We start from the raw sequence: 16,423 nt of genomic DNA on the forward strand, positions 1-16,423 counted from the left end.
TTGTGGGGTAAATACAGGCAAATATATTGACATGTCACCTTGTTCTAGAGAGTTCTCAAAATGGTAAGCCTACAGGTGTGTTTCTAAAATCCCCTATGGAAAAAATAAATGGTGGAAAAACAATTGTAACTACTGCATTGCCTTGTTTGACCGCTAGGTTTTATGGGTATTGAGACTCATACTGTGGTACTCTCTGCCTCAGAAGCTAGTTTATATGTAAAGTTTACATTATTTGACCAACCAACAGGTACAGCAGCGCCCTCACCTGTACGTTTATCATTAGTTACTACAGCCAGTCATAAACCATGCCTATTTCTACAATTGGGCTTTCTAAAATGTGATTTTAGATCTAACCACCAATTAAGAGCAAACTTTTTTGTTTTCATGAATTTTTACAGTGGGAATGAGGATGTTGCATGATCATTGTGTGGTAAATAAGAGTATATAGCATAAAGGGCAAGGCAACACAATATCACACAAACTCAGAGCTTTTTTTAATATAAAGATATTTTGAATAATCTCAATACTGATACTACATTCAATTGATTTAAAAATAAAATAATGTTATGTTTTAATTGTAACAGCTCATTGATTTACTTTTAAGTAATAAACAAATAGTACCTCAAATATACTCCCATATTGTTACTCAACAATATCAAGCATAGTATTATAACAAATAATGTCTGATTATAGAGTTATATTACAGAACTCTGACAGAAACATTAGCATATGCAAAAGTCCACAGATACAATCAGGCTCTACCTTTTAATGTATGAGCTAGTCCTAAATGTCGTAATTGAATGTATTTTGGATGCTGTCATTTAATTTCTACAAGATACTTTGTCACGTTGAGAGAATATTTTCTTTCTTTTTAAAAATCTGAATACGACATACTTCAACGGTATAACATCAGAAACCAAAATACAAAGCCAATTTGACATGGCAAGGCTTGTTTACACTGAGCTGCACTGAGGTCGGAACGCAATCATGGTTACATTAAGACACAGTGGAGCCAGCGCGAGATGTGGTCGGAAAACGTACCTCAATGCAGGGATGGGATGTGACTGTACTCCAAATCCTACCTTTATCAACACTGCTCCATCAAGAAGATTGAAATACTGCTAGTTTTACGATAATGGCTGCAGTGGCTACTGCTAGCTAGTATGAGGAGGAAAGGGGTGATTGCAATTCTACCTCAGTGCAGCTCAGTGTAGACAAGCGTAACGGTATCTTTTGCCAAGGCTTTGTGGTTAGAGAGAAGAAAATACATGGACTACTTATAATAAAAAAAAGTAAAAATATTACCACAATTTGTCAATGATATATGTACTTATTTTCTCATAGCTTGGAATGCAAGCAAATGTAAACAAATGAAATAACAATGAACAAAACCATATCAAAGCTGTCTGGAGTATCTCTGAAACAGTCTGTCGTGGTAGAACCCTTTAACGCTCCTGTGTTAAGGCTTGTTAGCACCCTCTTCACTCTTGTTTGAGCCCTCCCAGTCTTCTCAGTAAAACCAGAGGTATGATGAAAGAAGTTGAGCTGATAATGAAGCAGGTCTCTGCTCCAGCAATCCAGTAAACTGCAAAAAAATAAAATAGACATTCAGCAGAAATGTTATGAAATTCAAATTATTCACAAATCACAGCCTTTGACAACTGACATAATATTTTTCTGCCCGGTTACAAAATGTGACATTCAATGCAGAAAGTCACCTGAGGATGCCACTATGGGGCCCAGTGCTCGAGCCAGGGCTCCTAAACTACGTAGGATTCCCATCACTGTGCCCTTCTGATTGGCTGAACCTAGAAGAGGAGTTTCATGTTACACAATGACACAATGATTTGATTTGATTTGTGTGTATCTAAGAGAGAGCGAGTGCATAGTGGTTATGATAGTACAGTTAGAAATCTTACCATGATCTGAAACCAGCGTTGTCAAACAAGGGACAACAATGGCAGCAGCTGTGACAAAGAAGATGTTTGAGTAAAGGACAATCACCTCAGGGATATACTTAGTTTATTTTTTAAATGAACTTTGAAGATATGAAAACTTACCAAATGAGTATAAAATCAAACCTATGTAAACCATCTTCAAATTCCATGCCAGTCCAATGAGAGCAAATGCTGGAATCAGTAATATGATTGCCTAAAATACATTAAGAATACCGACTTTGGCAACATTTTTTATACCAGAGCTAATCTTGACTATTTAAAAGATTTCTTGATGCTGATTTCTTAGCCATGTAGTAATGAGTACAATATTTACCAGACGAACAGTCCTGATGTGATGCCCTGGTTTGATCCTACGGGCATATCCTCCTTGGATCAGTGCCATGGTGATTCCCATGAAGAAGAACATCTTACCCTGCTGCATGCTGCAAAAATTGAAGAGTATCGTAGCACATTTGAAGGAGTTAAGGTAGCCTCTTTTTGGTTGAACAGATTCAAATAAATTGGAGTGTAGGGAGCTAAATAGACTGAGGATTGACCTTCTTTGTCCATAAACCCATACCTTGTAAACTGGAATCGTTGATGGGTGAGGAAACTCAATGTAAACTCAAGACCAGAGAAGAGGAAGAGATATGTGAAGTAAATGAGGCCCAACACTTTCAGGTTCTGCATTTCTGTTGTCCAAGAGAAAAAAGACAGGGACAAATAAAAAAGGCTTTGTGGTACATTTCAACACAATATTTTGGTTATTATGAAGTACTTTAAATAGATTCTTGTCCATCTTACTAAGCATAGATCTTGACAAGAAATACATTATACAGACAAGCGGGTCTTTATATATTACTGTATATTCATAGATATTTTATACTGAACAAAAATAAACACAACATGTAAAGTGTTGATCCCATGTTTCATGAGCTAAAATAAAAGATTCCAGAAATGTTACGTATGAACAAAAATCTTATTTCTCTCAAATGTTGAGCACAAATTTGTTTACATCCCTGTAAGTGAGAGTTGCTCCTTTGCCAAGATAATCCATCCACCTGACAGGTGTGGCATATCAAGCAGATGATTAAACAACATGATCATTACACAGGTGCACATTGTGCTGGGGACAATAAAAGGCCATTCAAAAATTTGCAATTGTCACACAACACAATGCCACAGATGTCTCAAGTTGAGGGAGCATGCAATTGGTATGCTGACTGCAGGAATGTCCACCAGAGCTGTTGCCAGAGTTTTAAATGTTAATTTCTCTTCTATAAGTCGCCTCCAACATTGTTTTAGAGAATTTGGCAGTACATCCAACCGGCTTCAATAACAGCAGACCACTTGTAACCACTGCAGTTTGGCGTCGTAACTGAACAGTTTGCCCGACGTCAGCGTTGTGAACAGAGTGCCTCATGGTGGCTGTAGGGTTATGGTAGGGACAGGCATAAGCTACGGACAACGAACACAATTGCATTTTATTAATGGTGATTTGAATACACAGAGATACCATGACGAGATCCTGCAGGCTCATTGTCGTGCCATTCATCCGCCACTATCACCTCATGTTTCAGCATGATAATCCACGACCCCATGTCGCAAGAATCTGTACACAATTACTCAAAGCTGAAAATGTTCTAGTTCTTCCAGCCTGCATACTCACCAGACATGTCACCCATTGAACATGTTTGGGATGCTCTGGATTGACGTGTACGATAGTGTGTTCCATTTCCCGCCAATATCCAGCAGCTTCGCACAGCCATTGAAGAGTGGGACAACATTCCACAGGCCACAATCAATAGCCTGATCTATGTGAAGGAGATGTGTTGCGCTGCATTAGGCAAATGGTAGTCACACTAGATACTGACTGGTTTTCTGATCCACGGCCCTAGCTTTTTTTTTTGGTATGTAAACAACAGATGGATATCTGTATTTCGTCAGGTGAAATCCATAGATTAGGGCCTAATGAATGTATTTCAATTGACTGAGTCCTTATATGAACTGCAACTTACTAAAATCGTGTGTGCTGGTTCCGGTTGGAGCGAGCGGTCGCATCTACACTTCGGTCCGCAGGTAGTATAACTTTTCATTACATTTCGTTTTAGTACAACGGTTTGATTTGTCTTATCTTAGCAATTTCTTCTTAGCTAGCTACATAGCCGTCTTTGTATCAACGACAATTGCATATTATCGTATTTCGTCGTCCTAACGTATCTGCCCAGCAGCTAGCTAAGCAGCTAGCTAACATCCACTGTCCACTAGCACTGTAGAAACTATTACACTCAACTGAACGACTCGATTAGCGTAGTGTCAGCTAGCTACATAGTTGTCTTCGCTGTCTTCGTATCCAAGATAATTGTGCAGTTTAGAGTGTGTAGACTTAGAGTGATTATCTTAATTTACCGAGGTTAGCTAGCCAGCTATTTGTCGTCCTTAACGTAGGTAATGCTGCTAGCTAGCTAGCCAACAGCTAGCCAACCTCTACCGAATTGAACTCCAACTACCCGGTCAACATTCCGCGTCGCTCCACAGGTAGTATCACATTTTTCATTTCACTTCATTACAGTACAACGGTTTGATTTGTTTGATCGTAGTTAGCCAGCTACATAGCCGTCTTTGTATCTAAGACAATTGTGTAGTCTAGAGCGATTTTCTAGGTTAGCTGGCCAGCTATTGTCGTTCTTCTAACGTAGCTAGCCAGCTAGCCCCGAATAGCAGCACTGTAGTAACTATTACAGTACAACGGTTTGTTTTGTTTGATCGTAGCTAGCTAGCTACATAGCCGTCTTTGTATCTAAGTCAATTGTTTAGCCTAGAGCGATTTTCTAGGTTAGCTACATCGCAGCCACTACCAGCTAGCCTACTCCAGCAGTACTGTATCATTTCAATCATTTTAGTCAATAAGATTCTTGCTACGTAAGCTTAACTTTCTGAACATTCGAGACGTGTAGTCCACTTGTCATTCCAATCTCCTTTGCATTAGCGTAGCCTCTTCTGTACCCTGTCAACTATGTGTCTATCTATCCCTGTTCTCTCCTCTCTGCACAGACCATACAAACGCTCCACACCGCGTGGCCGCGGCCACCCTAATCTGGTGGTCCCAGCGCGCACGACCCACGTGGAGTTCCTGGTCTCCGGTAGCCTCTGGAACTGCCGATCTGCGGCCAACAAGGCAGAGTTCATCTCAGCCTATGCCTCCCTCCAGTCCCTCGACTTCCTGGCACTGACGGAAACATGGATCACCACAGATAACACTGCTACTCCTACTGCTCTCTCTTCGTCCGCCCACGTGTTCTCGCACACCCCGAGAGCTTCTGGTCAGCGGGGTGGTGGCACCGGGATCCTCATCTCTTCCAAGTGGTCATTCTCTCTCTCTCCCCTTACCCATCTATCTATCGCCTCCTTTGAATTCCATGCTGTCACAGTTACCAGCCCTTTCAAGCTTAACATCCTTATCATTTATCGCCCTCCAGGTTCCCTCGGAGAGTTCATCAATGAGCTTGATGCCTTGATAAGCTCCTTTCCTGAGGACGGCTCACCTCTCACAGTCCTGGGCGACTTTAACCTCCCCACGTCTACCTTTGACTCATTCCTCTCTGCCTCCTTCTTTCCACTCCTCTCCTCTTTTGACCTCACCCTCTCACCTTCCCCCCTACTCACAAGGCAGGCAATACGCTCGACCTCATCTTTACTAGATGCTGTTCTTCCACTAACCTCATTGCAACTCCCCTCCAAGTCTCCGACCACTACCTTGTATCCTTTTCCCTCTCGCTCTCATCCAACACTTCCCACACTGCCCCTACTCGGATGGTATCGCGCCGTCCCAACCTTCGCTCTCTCTCCCCCGCTACTCTCTCCTCTTCCATCCTATCATCTCTTCCCTCTGCTCATACCTTCTCCAACCTTTCTCCTGAGTCTGCCTCCTCAACCCTCCTCTCTTCCCTTTCTGCATCCTTTGACTCTCTATGTCCCCTATCCTCCAGGCCGGCTCGGTCCTCCCCTCCCACTCCGTGGCTCGATGACTCATTGCGAGCTCACAGAACAGAGCTCCGGGCAGCCGAGCGGAAATGGAGGAAAACTCGCCTCCCTGCGGACCTGGCATCCTTTCACTCCCTCCTCTCTACATTTTCCTCCTCTGTCTCTGCTGCTAAAGCCACTTTCTACCACTCTAAATTCCAAGCATCTGCCTCTAACCCTAGGAAGCTCTTTGCCACCTTCTCCTCCCTCCTGAATCCTCCTCCCCCTCCCCCCCCCTCCTCCCTCTCTGCAGATGACTTCGTCAACCATTTTGAAAAGAAGGTCGACGACATCCGATCCTCGTTTGCTAAGTCAAACGACACCGCTGGTTCTGCTCACACTGCCCTACCCTGTGCTCTGACCTCTTTCTCCCTCTCTCTCCAGATGAAATCTCGCTTCTTGTGACGGCCGGCCGCCCAACAACCTGCCCGCTTGACCCTATCCCCTCCTCTCTTCTCCAGACCATTTCCGGGGACCTTCTCCCTTACCTCACCTCGCTCATCAACTCATCCCTGACCGCTGGCTACGTCCCTTCCGTCTTCAAGAGAGCGAGAGTTGCACCCCTTCTGAAAAAACCTACACTCGATCCCTCCGATGTCAACAACTACAGACCAGTATCCCTTCTTTCTTTTCTCTCCAAAACTCTTGAACGTGCCGTCCTTGGCCAGCTCTCCCACTATCTCTCTCAGAATGACCTTCTTGATCCAAATCAGTCAGGTTTCAAGACTAGTCATTCAACTGAGACTGCTCTTCTCTGTATCACGGAGGCGCTCCGCACTGCTAAAGCTAACTCTCTCTCCTCTGCTCTCATCCTTCTAGACCTATCGGCTGCCTTCGATACTGTGAACCATCAGATCCTCCTCTCCACCCTCTCCGAGTTGGGCATCTCCGGCGCGGCCCACGCTTGGATTGCGTCCTACCTGACAGGTCGCTCCTACCAGGTGGCGTGGCGAGAATCTGTCTCCTCGCCACGCGCTCTCACCACTGGTGTCCCCCAGGGCTCTGTTCTAGGCCCTCTCCTATTCTCGCTATACACCAAGTCACTTGGCTCTGTCATAACCTCACATGGTCTCTCCTATCATTGCTATGCAGACGACACACAATTAATCTTCTCCTTTCCCCCTTCTGATGACCAGGTGGCGAATCGCATCTCTGCATGTCTGGCAGACATATCAGTGTGGATGACGGATCACCACCTCAAGCTGAACCTCGGCAAGACGGAGCTGCTCTTCCTCCCGGGGAAGGACTGCCCGTTCCATGATCTCGCCATCACGGTTGACAACTCCATTGTGTCCTCCTCCCAGAGCGCTAAGAACCTTGGCGTGATCCTGGACAACACCCTGTCGTTCTCAACCAACATCATGGCGGTGGCCCGTTCCTGTAGGTTCATGCTCTACAACATCCGCAGAGTACGACCCTGCCTCACACAGGAAGCGGCGCAGGTCCTAATCCAGGCACTTGTCATCTCCCGTCTGGATTACTGCAACTCGCTGTTGGCTGGGCTCCCTGCCTGTGCCATTAAACCCCTACAACTCATCCAGAACGCCGCAGCCCGTCTGGTGTTCAACCTTCCCAAGTTCTCTCACGTCACCCCGCTCCTCCGCTCTCTCCACTGGCTTCCAGTTGAAGCTCGCATCCGCTACAAGACCATGGTGCTTGCCTACGGAGCTGTGAGGGGAACGGCACCGCAGTACCTCCAGGCTCTGATCAGGCCCTACACCCAAGCAAGGGCACTGCGTTCATCCACCTCTGGCCTGCTCGCCTCCCTACCATTGAGGAAGTACAGTTCCCGCTCAGCCCAGTCAAAACTGTTCGCTGCTCTGGCCCCCAATGGTGGAACAAACTCCCTCACGACGCCAGGACAGCGGAGTCAATCACCACCTTCCGGAGACACCTGAAACCCCACCTCTTCAAGGAATACCTAGGATAAGATAAGTAATCCTTCTCACCACCCCCCCCCTTAATGATTTAGATGCACTATTGTAAAGTGGCTGTTCCACTGGATGTCAGAAGGTGAATTCACCAATTTGTAAGTCGCTCTGGATAAGAGCGTCTGCTAAATGACTTAAATGTAATGTAATGTAAATGTATGAAATAGTTGTATGTTGAGTTTATTTTTGTTCCGTGTATAGTTTGACAATTATTTCAAACTGTACAAATATCACATAAATCAATATGTACTCACTCTCTTTAGAGGGTGGGTCCTCTGTCCTTGTGAGGGCAGAGAAATGGAACAGAGCCACTGGGTTGAGAAGATCTCCTGATTCCTGGATCCCAGAGGTCACTGAGGAAACCTGGGTCTGAGCAGATACCAGTCTTGTCAGAAATAATAAACAGAAACGCTTACTAATATGGATTAAACACTGTGTATAGTATCATTGCATTAAAACATTACTGCGAGAAGATAAGTGAGTGACCAAGGCTTTTACTTTCTGTGCAATGAAGCACACTGCCCAACCCGTGATGAGTTTCGAGTGTACCGTTTTCAGTTTCTCCTAAGAGGTATACCAATGAAATCGCACCTTGTTCTGCTTTGGCAGGGTCTCTGGGAGCATAACAATGATGAAGAGTAGGTCAGCAGCACTGAAGACCAGGGCCAGTACAGCTGGGCCATGGTAGAATACCTCCTCCTTACTGGAGTTTATGGCAAAGTAGGCCCCCATCAGTGGGCCTACCGTGAATCCCAACGAGAAGGCAATTCCAACCATCATCTAACAACAACAAAATATGCATTGCCAAATTAAAAGAATGCATACACGAGGCCTAAAGAAAGACCAACTAGTGTATTAGTGTAATACAGAGCGCATGGTCCGCGGTTAATCATACTCCTAAATTATCAATCTCCTTTCAATCAAGATCTTTCAATCCTGAATGGCATATACTGTACTGTATGTCTTTAAAAAAAAAAAAACATAGCATGAGCTTTATGCACAGTGCTTACCATTCCCTTGTTTCGTGCCTTCGGGCAAGGAAGGTCAGCAATCATGGCAGTGCAGAGGCTCACATTACCCTTGCAAATACCCCCAATCACCCGAGACAAAAGGAACATGCTGAAACTACGGGAAACTGCCCAGACTGCATAGGAAGACATCAATCCCAACTGGAACACAAAAAAATACCAATTAAAACCATATCAAATCAGGCTGGCAAACAACTCACCGAAATGGACAGAGAGTTGCCCAAGATACAGTGCCTTGCGAAAGTATTCGGCCCCCTTGAACTTTGCGACCTTTTGCCACATTTCAGGCTTCAAATATAAAGATATAGAACTGTATTTTTTGTGAAGAATCAACAACAAGTGGGACACAATCATGAAGTGGAAAGACATTTATTGGATATTTCAAACTTTTTTTAACAAATCAAAAACTGAAAAATTGGGCATGCAAAATTATTCAGCCCCCTTAAGTTAATACTTTGTAGCGCCACCTTTTGCTGCGATTACAGCTGTAAGTCGCTTGGGGTATGTCTATCAGTTTTGCACATCGAGAGACTGAAATTTTTTCCCATTCCTCCTAGCAAAACAGCTCGAGCTCAGTGAGGTTGGATGGAGAGCATTTGTGAACAGCAGTTTTCAGTTCTTTCCACAGATTCTCGATTGGATTCAGGTCTGGACTTTGACTTGGCCATTCTAACACCTGGATATGTTTATTTTTGAACCATTCCATTGTAGATTTTGCTTTATGTTTTGGATCATTATCTTGTTGGAAGACAAGTCTCCGTCCCAGTCTCAGGTCTTTTGCAGACTCCATCAGGTTCTTCCAGAATGGTCCTGTATTTGACTCCATCCATCTTCCCATCAATTTTAACCATCTTCCCTGTCCCTGCTGAAGAAAAGCAGGCCCAAACCATGATGCTGCCACCACCATGTTTGACAGTGGGGATGGTGTGGTCAGGGTGATGAGCTGTGTTGCTTTTACGCCAAACATAACGTTTTGCATTGTTGCCAAAAAGTTCAATTTTGGTTTCATCTGACCAGAGCACCTTCTTCCACATGTTTGGTGTGTCTCCCAGGTGGCTTGTGGCAAACTTTAAACGACACTTTTTATGGATATCTTTAAGAAATGGCTTTCTTCTTGCCACTCTTCCATAAAGGCCAGATTTGTACAATATACAACTGATTGTTGTCCTATGGACAGAGTGTCCCACCTCAGCTGTAGATCTCTGCAGTTCATCCAGAGTGATCATGGGCCTCTTGGCTGCATCGCTGATCAGTCTTCTCCTTGTATGAGCTGAAAGTTTAGAGGGACGGCCAGGTCTTGGTAGATTTGCAGTGGTCTGATACTCCTTCCATTTCAATATTATCGCTTGCACAGTGCTCCTTGGGATGTTTAAAGCTTGGGAAATCTTTTTGTATCCAAATCCGGCTTTAAACTTCTTCACAACAGTATCTCGGACCTGCCTGGTGTGTTCCTTGTTCTTCATGATGCTCTCTGCGCTTTTAACGGACCTGAGACAATCACAGTGCAGGTGCATTTATACGGAGACTTGATTACACACAGGTGGATTGTATTTATCATCATTAGTCATTTAGGTCAACATTGGATCATTCAGAGATCCTCACTGAACTTCTGGAGAGAGTTTGCTGCACTGAAAGTAAAGGGGCTGAATAATTTTGCACGCCCAATTTTTCAGTTTTTGATTTGTTAAAAAAAGTTTGAAATATCCAATAAATGTCGTTCCACTTCATGATTGTGTCCCACTTGTTGTTGATTCTTCACAAAAAAATACAGTTTTATATCTTTATGTTTGAAGCCTGAAATGTGGCAAAAGGTCACAAAGTTCAAGGGGGCCGAATACTTTCGCAAGGCACTGTATGTACTGATATGTTAAACAGTTTCATAGCCATGAAAAAGCAATAGAAGTATTCTTAAATGGCAAGTCATTTATTTAAATCAACTGCATTTCTATAACATTGCACAAACTGTGGTAAGAATGAGTAGCGGTTTTCTGCCGTAATGATCCGATGCAGCCCCAGTTAAAGGGGACGACACGAACTGCAGCAGAGAGAAGAGTGATCCAATCAGACCTGAACAATAGAATGTGGAGAGCATAATCTGTGATTATGGTCCTTTCTGATTGAGCGTTCTGGCAAATTTTAAGACATAACACAACATCTGGTCAATTTTAAGTCACACATTTTAATACACAGACACCACACTATTTCTGGCATTCACAAGACAAGCTTCTATTTTGAACAATGCCATTTGTCTAAATATAGACATCAAAATATTTTGCTCAACTGTAACAACCACATGTAGTTAAATAACGTGTGTTGTGTTACTGTACCTCCAAAGAGGACACTGTTGTATTTAGTTTCCATCGGAACTCCGACAGCTTCCCTGAACCAGTCCACAATATTCTGTAGTGACTGATAGACACCGTCCTGTTAGGGGGAAAACGTGAAAATATTTTTTACAAATGAGTGCAAGATCTGAATCTGATAAATTTCACACACTCGATCAGCTGACAAGTGTGTAATCTTGTTACGCTGTCTCATGGAAAGGTTTAATCACACAAAGCATGCCTTGTCCTCCCTAGAGTGAGGCCCCAAATTCTGTGTACAAAGAAACACATCAAATGTCAGTTTCTGGAGTTGGCATATTACCAAAATGGAAAATTGCATTGATAACCCAACATTATTGCAAATATAATGCTCATCTTTCACAATATAGTACAATAAAATTAAAGTATTTAATTAATGATGATAATGAAGGGGAGGAAAACTATTTAGATTTTAAGAGGGGAGCTCACATTTACTATTAACAGACATTGGCCATGTTCCAGATAATTAAAAACCGTGATGACCGTGATGCATCATGGGTAACTTTTTAAAGTTGGCTGAAATGTTAAACTGTAATAAAAAGGACAGCTCACTGAGCTCAGACAAACATGAGCACTTACCTCTGTTTGGCCATAGTGGTCCAGTATAGATGGGAGGAGAGGTAGGATCAGGGTGAATCCCAGTAAGTCCAAGAGGAGGGCAAAGAAAACACTCTTAATGACTCTTGAGGAGCCAACGGCCTCTTCAGATCTCGTTTCACTTGACATTGCTCCTTTCTGATTAAACTCCTTCCTTAAACAAAAACACAGGATTTTTTTAAATTATAATTGTATGGGATGCATACATGGGTGTCAGCACCTAATGGAGATGTTAATACGAAACTTTTTGAAGAAGAAATGGCACTGAACTACTACCCGGCTAGCGGCCAGTCCTCAAAACGGGATATAGTTTGAGATCCCCCAACCGCAGTAGAACAAAACACAACCATGTCTCTTATGTCTATCATTTATGAAATGGATGGTTGTGCAAAAATAGTTTACTGCAAAAGTGGTTAAATTGATAGATCGTGACACCCCTTAAACTAAAAAAGTGCAGAATAATGCCTGGCTGGAGGTTAGGATGGGCCACATGTAACCCAATATTACAAGCTCTGATATTGCAAATATTTGAAATTTAAGCAGTCAGTTCAGTTGTCTGCACTACATAAACAAACAGCATTAGATCTTAATTCATCTTGAAAAGATAGACCCGTAAACACAGAAATACAATAGGTGGAAATATATCTTTTTCTGATGTATCTTTATTTAACCAGGCAAGTCTGTTAAGAACAAATTCTTATTTTCAATGACGGCCTGGGAACAGTGGGTTAACTGCCTGTTCAGGGGCAGAACGACAGATTTGTACCTTGTCAGCTCGGGGGTTTGAACTCTCAACCTTCCGGTTACTAGTCCAACGCTCCAACCACTAGGCTACACTGCCCTTGTCTCGGAGCATTTCGTATTATTCTGTACGTAAATCTGAGACAGTTTACTTGATAGGCATTTGCAAAACGTACAATTAAGTTAGGAATTGGCTAAACATATGTTACTAATTCTAGCTAGCGGAGTAGTAACCTTCCGGTTACTAGTCCAACGCTCTTAACCACTAGGCTACCCAGCCGCCTCAAGTATGAATATTTATGATCAATGTAAGCTTCACTTTTTGGTATCTGATTAATATACAAAATACATACAGTGACACATCTTTTAATGTTGTGGCTATCTAAATCAGCTCTAAGACACTGAAAACTGTCTTTTTTGTTTTTTTGTTCAGCCCATACTCTTGCAATTACATTAGGGACCCCCCCTAGATTTCACTCCAAATCCAATATAGCATCCAAAATCGAATATGGCTGCCTCAATACCATTAAATGGTTGTTTAAACACCTGTATATATGCTTTAAATGAGACATCTTTCAGATTTATGTACTGTTATGACCTGTACTCTAGACTATTTTTGTGCAATTCAACTATGTTGGGAATCCAATATACCTACCATAATTACACTCCTATATCTCCTTTGTCTGGATATAGAAAAGACAACAGACAGCTTGGCATGGCAACACCAAGTACTCCAAGTCACAAGCCTCTGAAGATCAAGGAAGCAACTCGGGGGCTCCAATGAAAGGGAAGATAATCCAACCCACGACTCTGACACCCTCTCCCGAGCTCTACACCCCACGGTGTACCTCCAGGATAGGGCTCTAAAAACACCTCCTTATCATTTACAAGTGAGCGTTGATTCATGGCTAGTCCGATATGGGTGCCTGAATCTAACATGACCTTCTGCTGGCTCACTGCATTCATGATGCACATTTGTTATTTATTTAACCAGGTAGGCTAGTTGAGAACAAGTTCTCATTTGCAACTGCGACCTGGCCAAGATAAAGCAAAGGCAGTTCGACACATACAACATCAGAGTTACACATGGGATAAACAAACATACAGTCAATAATACAGTAGAAAAAGTCTATATTCAGTATGTGCAAATGAAGTAGGATAAGGGAGGTAAGGCAATAAATAGGCCATGGTGGCAAAGGGTTAGGGTTATTACAATATAGCAATTAAACACTGCAATGGTAGATGTGCAGAAGATGAATGTGCAACTAGAGATACTGGAGTGCAAAGGAGCAAGATAAATAAATAAATACAGTATGGGGATGAGGTAGTTGGATGGGCTATTTACAGATGGGCTATGTACAGGTGCAGTGATCTGTGAGCAGCTCTGACAGCTGGTGCTTAAAGCTAGTGAGGGAGATACGAGTCTTCAGCTTCAGTGATTTTTGCAGTTCGTTCCAGTCATTGGCAGCAGAGAACTGGAAGGAAAGGCGGCCAAAGGAAGAATTGGCTTTGGGGGATGATCTGGTGCACTCTTATGCTGTTCAGGTTACGCTGGCACATTGCTTTTTCCAGAAAATCATGTCCACCATCCAGACTGTCTGCCCTGGAGTTGCTGTATATGTTGACATTATGGTGTATGGGGAGGATGCAACCACACATGATGACAAGCGCATAAGGCAGATAGGTAGGTGTTCACTACAATGAACCAACACAACTTGACAAGAAATGCCAGCAACTTAGTGGGCCTTCACATGTCATAAGAATTGCAGCTCTCCAATGTCAATGCCATCCTAAATCTCCCAGTCTGCTGTCCTGAAGAGTATACTACGATTAAGGCTAGATTTATTTAACTTTTATTTAAGCAGGGAGTCATGCTAAGACCCAGTCTCTTTCACTGATGAGCCCTGCATGACCACATCAATAAACAATTACACTGAACAAAAATGTAAACAACATGTAAAGTGTTGGTCCCATGTTTCATTAGTTGAAATAAATAAAAAAATCCAAACATTTTCCATACGCACAAATTTGTTTACATCCTTGTTAGTGAGCATTTCTTTGCCAAGATAATCCATCCACCAGAGGTGTGGCACATGAATAAGCTAAATAAACAGCATGATCATTACACAGGTGCACCTTGTGCTGGGGACAATAAAAGGCCACTCTAAAATGTGCAGTTTTGTCACAACAGAACGTCACTGATGTCTCAAGTTGAGGGAGCATGCAATTGGCATGCTGACTGCAGAGAATTTGGCAGTGTGTCCAACTGGCCTCACGTGTAACCACACCAGCCCAAGGACCTCCACATCTGGCTTCTACACCTGAGGGGGGTGGGGGGTGCTGAGGAGTATTTCTGTCTGTAATAAAGCCCTTTGGGGGGAGGGAACTCCTTCTGATTGGCTGGGCCTGGCTCCCCAGTGGGTGGAGCCTTTGCCATCCAAGGCCCACCCATGGCTAAACCCCTGCCCAGGAATGTGAAAACCATAGATTAGGGCATTATTTATTTAAATTGACTGATTTCGTTATATGAATTGCAACTCCGTAAAATCGTTGCGTTGATTTTTTTGTTCAGTATATGGGCTATAGATATATAATATAATATCTCTGAATAATGTTTATTTGATATGATAGTGTTTTGCTTTTGTTGTTTTGTTTGCTTTTCGTGTATTGTGTATGTATGTTTAAATATATATATATATATATATATATATGGTTAACAAAGTACTCAAATACATACACACACACACAATACATGAAAAGCAAACAAAACAACAAAAGCAAAACACTATCATATCAAATAAATATTATTCAGAGATGAAGTTATCAACAATGTCGTGTGTAATTGCGGGCTATTCTTTGGGTGCTGAAATTGTAGTTTTTGATAATGACGTCGGAGCTCCAGTCTGGCCACACTCGTCGTCGCTCAGCTCCACGGTAAATCGTGGTTGATTTGAATCGGTTAGGGAAATGCTTGTTTACATCCTTATTCAGTCGTCCTCGCTGGACGGTGGATGTGCAAGTCTCTTCACAGAGAATGAGTTAACGACAAAACAAGGTGGTGAGGCAAGACAATGTTCGAGGAAGTAGGAAATAATATAATTCCATTCATGACCGAATATACTCAAAACCGGACTACATTTGAAGATTGGAATTATATGGATATTAATTACGTGTGACAGACACATGACATTACAGATGGGTGTTAACCAACTTTGTAGGCTTAGCCTATGGATAAAATGCGTTTTAATAAAGTACTCAAAATGTTAATGTATCGCAAATGGAAACAGGGGTATACATTGCATCCTAAAGTAGTGAGCACATTAATTAAGTTATTATAATCAAAGTTTGTTATAGCTGAATAAACTCAATGCTAAAATCATTGACTAGGGAAAGAAGTGCAATTGTTTCTGATGAACTCCAACGGTTCATCAGAAACTTCCTTCAGCAGAGTTGAGTTTAGTTGTTACAATGTGATCAGCCATGCATGGAGATTCCCCATACATTTTTCATATGCATTTTACTTACCCTAAATCCAGTGGCATATCAATTTGCGAGCAGCTTGCTTTAGGGTTGTGAACTCATCTGATTCTCGAAGTCTCAAACTGACTGGACCAGGAAGCGGTGTCTCGTTTCATTTATCGTTTACGATGACAAAATTGTGACGTATGCGCACAGAAGCAAGGCCTCCACTGATCCATGCATGTCAGTTCTATGCGGAATCTTTGCGACGTCAGACATTACCATTTTACATTTAAACTTTAATCTGATAGGGACGTCCCAATGAGCCGCTTACAACCGCGCAT

General features: G+C 42.7%; 1 protein-coding gene across 2 annotated transcripts; it reads right to left on the bottom strand.

The window, feature by feature from the left end:
• Positions 1-472: 472 nt before the first annotated feature.
• On the bottom strand, positions 473-16,252 carry mfsd10 (major facilitator superfamily domain containing 10). Of its 2 annotated transcripts, none has more exons than XM_064963590.1 (13): positions 16,146-16,252; positions 11,862-12,033; positions 11,247-11,343; positions 10,883-10,986; positions 8,902-9,060; positions 8,483-8,671; positions 8,146-8,260; positions 2,518-2,629; positions 2,272-2,380; positions 2,061-2,151; positions 1,920-1,967; positions 1,719-1,808; positions 473-1,585 (listed from the first exon to the last, which is right to left on the bottom strand). In XM_064963590.1, the coding sequence occupies exons 1-13, from the start codon at positions 16,160-16,162 to the stop codon at positions 1,482-1,484; spliced, it is 1,407 nt and encodes a 468-aa protein (XP_064819662.1). In that variant the 5' UTR covers positions 16,163-16,252; the 3' UTR covers positions 473-1,481. The 2 variants fall into 2 exon arrangements, with proteins under 2 accessions (XP_064819662.1, XP_064819711.1); XM_064963639.1 differs by having other exon boundaries at positions 11,862-12,029; positions 16,146-16,238.
• Between the last annotated feature and the right edge of the window lie 171 nt (positions 16,253-16,423).

This window comes from Oncorhynchus masou, chromosome 1 (genome assembly GCF_036934945.1).
Source record: "Oncorhynchus masou masou isolate Uvic2021 chromosome 1, UVic_Omas_1.1, whole genome shotgun sequence".
Lineage (NCBI taxonomy): Eukaryota > Metazoa > Chordata > Actinopteri > Salmoniformes > Salmonidae > Oncorhynchus > Oncorhynchus masou.

Excerpts from the sequence above, each read along its gene's own strand:
- mfsd10 (XM_064963590.1), bottom strand. Across the intron at positions 10,987-11,246 it reads CAACAGTGTCCTCTTTGGAG|GTCTGATTGGATCACTCTTC; the intron begins GTACAGTAACAC and ends TCTATTGTTCAG. Across the intron at positions 2,152-2,271 it reads ACATCAGGACTGTTCGTCTG|GCAATCATATTACTGATTCC; the intron begins GTAAATATTGTA and ends AATGTATTTTAG.